The sequence below is a fragment of the Entamoeba dispar genome, genomic scaffold, assembly GCF_000209125.1.
Source record: "Entamoeba dispar SAW760 scf_1105229460869 genomic scaffold, whole genome shotgun sequence".
Lineage (NCBI taxonomy): Eukaryota > Evosea > Mastigamoebida > Endamoebidae > Entamoeba > Entamoeba dispar.
The window spans coordinates 1-2,309 of NW_001854408.1; the positions used below are offsets into that span (position 1 = coordinate 1).

The 2,309-nt window shown below is 26.2% G+C and overlaps 2 protein-coding genes across 2 annotated transcripts in view, besides 1 other annotated feature; one reads left to right on the plus strand and one right to left on the minus strand.

The window, feature by feature from the left end:
- Positions 1-139: 139 nt before the first annotated feature.
- On the minus strand, positions 140-1,243 carry EDI_187390 (developmentally-regulated GTP-binding protein, putative; the record flags this gene model as incomplete). The annotated part of the gene is made up of 1 exon (XM_001737824.1): positions 140-1,243. One exon carries the CDS (start codon positions 1,241-1,243, stop codon positions 140-142), a length of 1,104 nt encoding a protein of 367 aa, XP_001737876.1.
- Positions 1,244-1,274: 31 nt separating this feature from the next.
- Positions 1,275-1,442: a sequence feature (AT_rich).
- Positions 1,443-1,444: 2 nt separating this feature from the next.
- EDI_187400 (uncharacterized protein) overlaps positions 1,445-2,309 on the plus strand; it is a gene marked incomplete at both ends in the record, with an annotated part of 1,286 nt that continues 421 nt past the window's right edge. The window contains 2 exons of the mRNA XM_001733346.1: positions 1,445-2,268; positions 2,304-2,309. The exon at positions 2,304-2,309 is cut by the window's right edge and continues 421 nt beyond it. Coding sequence (XP_001733398.1) covers positions 1,445-2,268; positions 2,304-2,309 — 830 coding nt within the window. The remainder of the gene's footprint in view (positions 2,269-2,303) is intronic.

Below are 2,309 nucleotides of genomic sequence, written 5' to 3' on the forward strand. Positions count from 1 at the left end.
TTTTTTTTACTTAAAATCAGGGGTTTTATTATTTTGTTATTTATAACGTTTATTTTCTTTAATTACATACAATGTTTAATTAATGTGTTTGATTAAATAAAATAAACTGAATAAAAAGAATTGTGCTCTAAAAAGAATATTATTTAGTAAAAATTTGAACAGTATCATCTTCTTGTAATAAATGGTCTTTGTTAACTTGTTGAGGTGAATGAGCAACACTATTACCCCATACTAAAGCATATTTAAAATCATTTAACAATGATTTGTTATATTTAAAACAAAAGTATTCAACAGAAGAAGTAAGATAAGACAAAATTATCGGATGGTCAAGATCTATAATTCCTGTTTTTGTCTTTGGATAGACTTTAAATAATCCTACAATTTCCCATATCTTCTCTAATAATACATCTACATTTTCTCCATCATCAGCTGAAATACATAACCATGACTTTTCATTTGTTAATGTCTCTTTTGTTTCATCATCCAAAATATCACATTTATTTAAAACAAAAAGGCATTGAATGTATTTTACATCTCCAGTTAATGTATCAATTAAATCTTGTTCAGTAATTCTTTCATTCGTTTTAATTTCAGCACTTTCTATAAGAAATTCTTTTTGAACAAGTTCAATCACACGATCTGTTGTCAAATCTGGTTGTTCACATGAACTGTTAAATTTAATTCCTCCTCTTTCTTTCTTTTCAATACTGATTGAAGGTCGTTTCTTATTGATTCGGATACCAACTGCTTCTAATTGATTAACAAGTAGATCTTTTAGTTCTTCTTCTTTTGTTCCATCGCAAAGGATAATCAATACATCACATGTTTTAGCAATGTCGAGTCCTATTTTATTTCTATTCTTTCCTTTATTTCCATTAAAATTATCATTAATTGCAGGGACATCAATCAATTCGAGCCTTTTTCCATCACTTTCAATTATTCCAGGAATATATTTATACCCATTAGACTCATACTTTCCGTCAGCATCCTCTTCTTTAATAAGTTCAAATAAAGTAGTTTTTCCTACACCACTCATCCCAACAATACCAACACGAGCATCTCCATAATCAAAACTCTTTAACTCTTCTCCTGTAATACAACTTTCAAATTTAATTGGAGCTAACATCTTTCGATATTTAACTAATTTACCTCTTAACAAACAAATGTGGTGCATTGTTGCTTTATTTACTTGTGTTCTAGACAACTCTAATTCAATGTCATTGATTTTCTGTTGAATAGACATTGTTTATATAAAGAATTTATTTTAAGAGGTGATAATATAATTATTAGTTAATTTATTATAATAATTTATTGTTTAATTTTTTTTATTATAATAATTTATTATTTAAAATAAATAAAATGTAATACAAAACATTATCTATCAAATAAAAAAATAAAAGAGTTTTATTTAAAAACTATAAACTAAAAATTTTGTTTTTAAAGGATGAGTGAAGTTAAAACAGAAGATTATCAAAGAATTATTGAACAAGAAGAATTACCTTCACTTGAACTTTTAGAAAAAATAACAAAAGAAGGAGAGAGTGGACTTCATTTAATGATTAAAATGTGTTATAACAGTATAACAAAAAATGAGAATAAAGAAAAGTATTTAGAAAGGATATTAAAAATGGTAATTGAAAAAAAAAACAAAATTTTAAATAAAGAGAATTGTTTTAAAGAAAGTCCATTTTCATTAATTGTTCAATTATTTCCGTGTTATATTGATCTTCTTATTAAATATGTTCAATTTGATTCAAATATTTTACGAGTAATATCAAATAGTCCAAACCCACAAAAGTCATATGAAGCATTTTCTGTAGCAACATCTAAATTACCAGAGATAGCGCATAATTGTGAAGGACCACCAACAATTAAAGTACCAAAAGTGAGATGGTATTCATTAGAAGATAAAACGGATGCAGAGTTTTATTCAGAATATAATGCAATTGTAGTTAATTATAAAAGTACTGGAACAATGTGGGCAACAAAGGATATTAAAAATCAATTATTTGAAGGAAAGTATAGAATTATTTCATTAGATGGAGGAGGTGTTAAGGCGTTAATGCAATTGTATGTATTAGATAGATTAGAAGAAGAATTTCCTGGATTTCTTGCACGTACATCACTTTTTTGTGGAGTTAGTGCATCAAGTTTATTATCAACACAATTTGCATTAGGGTGTGATATCAAAACAGCAATTCGATTATTTGAGTTAATAACAAAATATGTTTTTATAAGAAGAGTTGGAGGAGGAGTTTATGGTCCATTGTATACATCTAAATATATGTTAAAATATCTTCAAGTGTTTT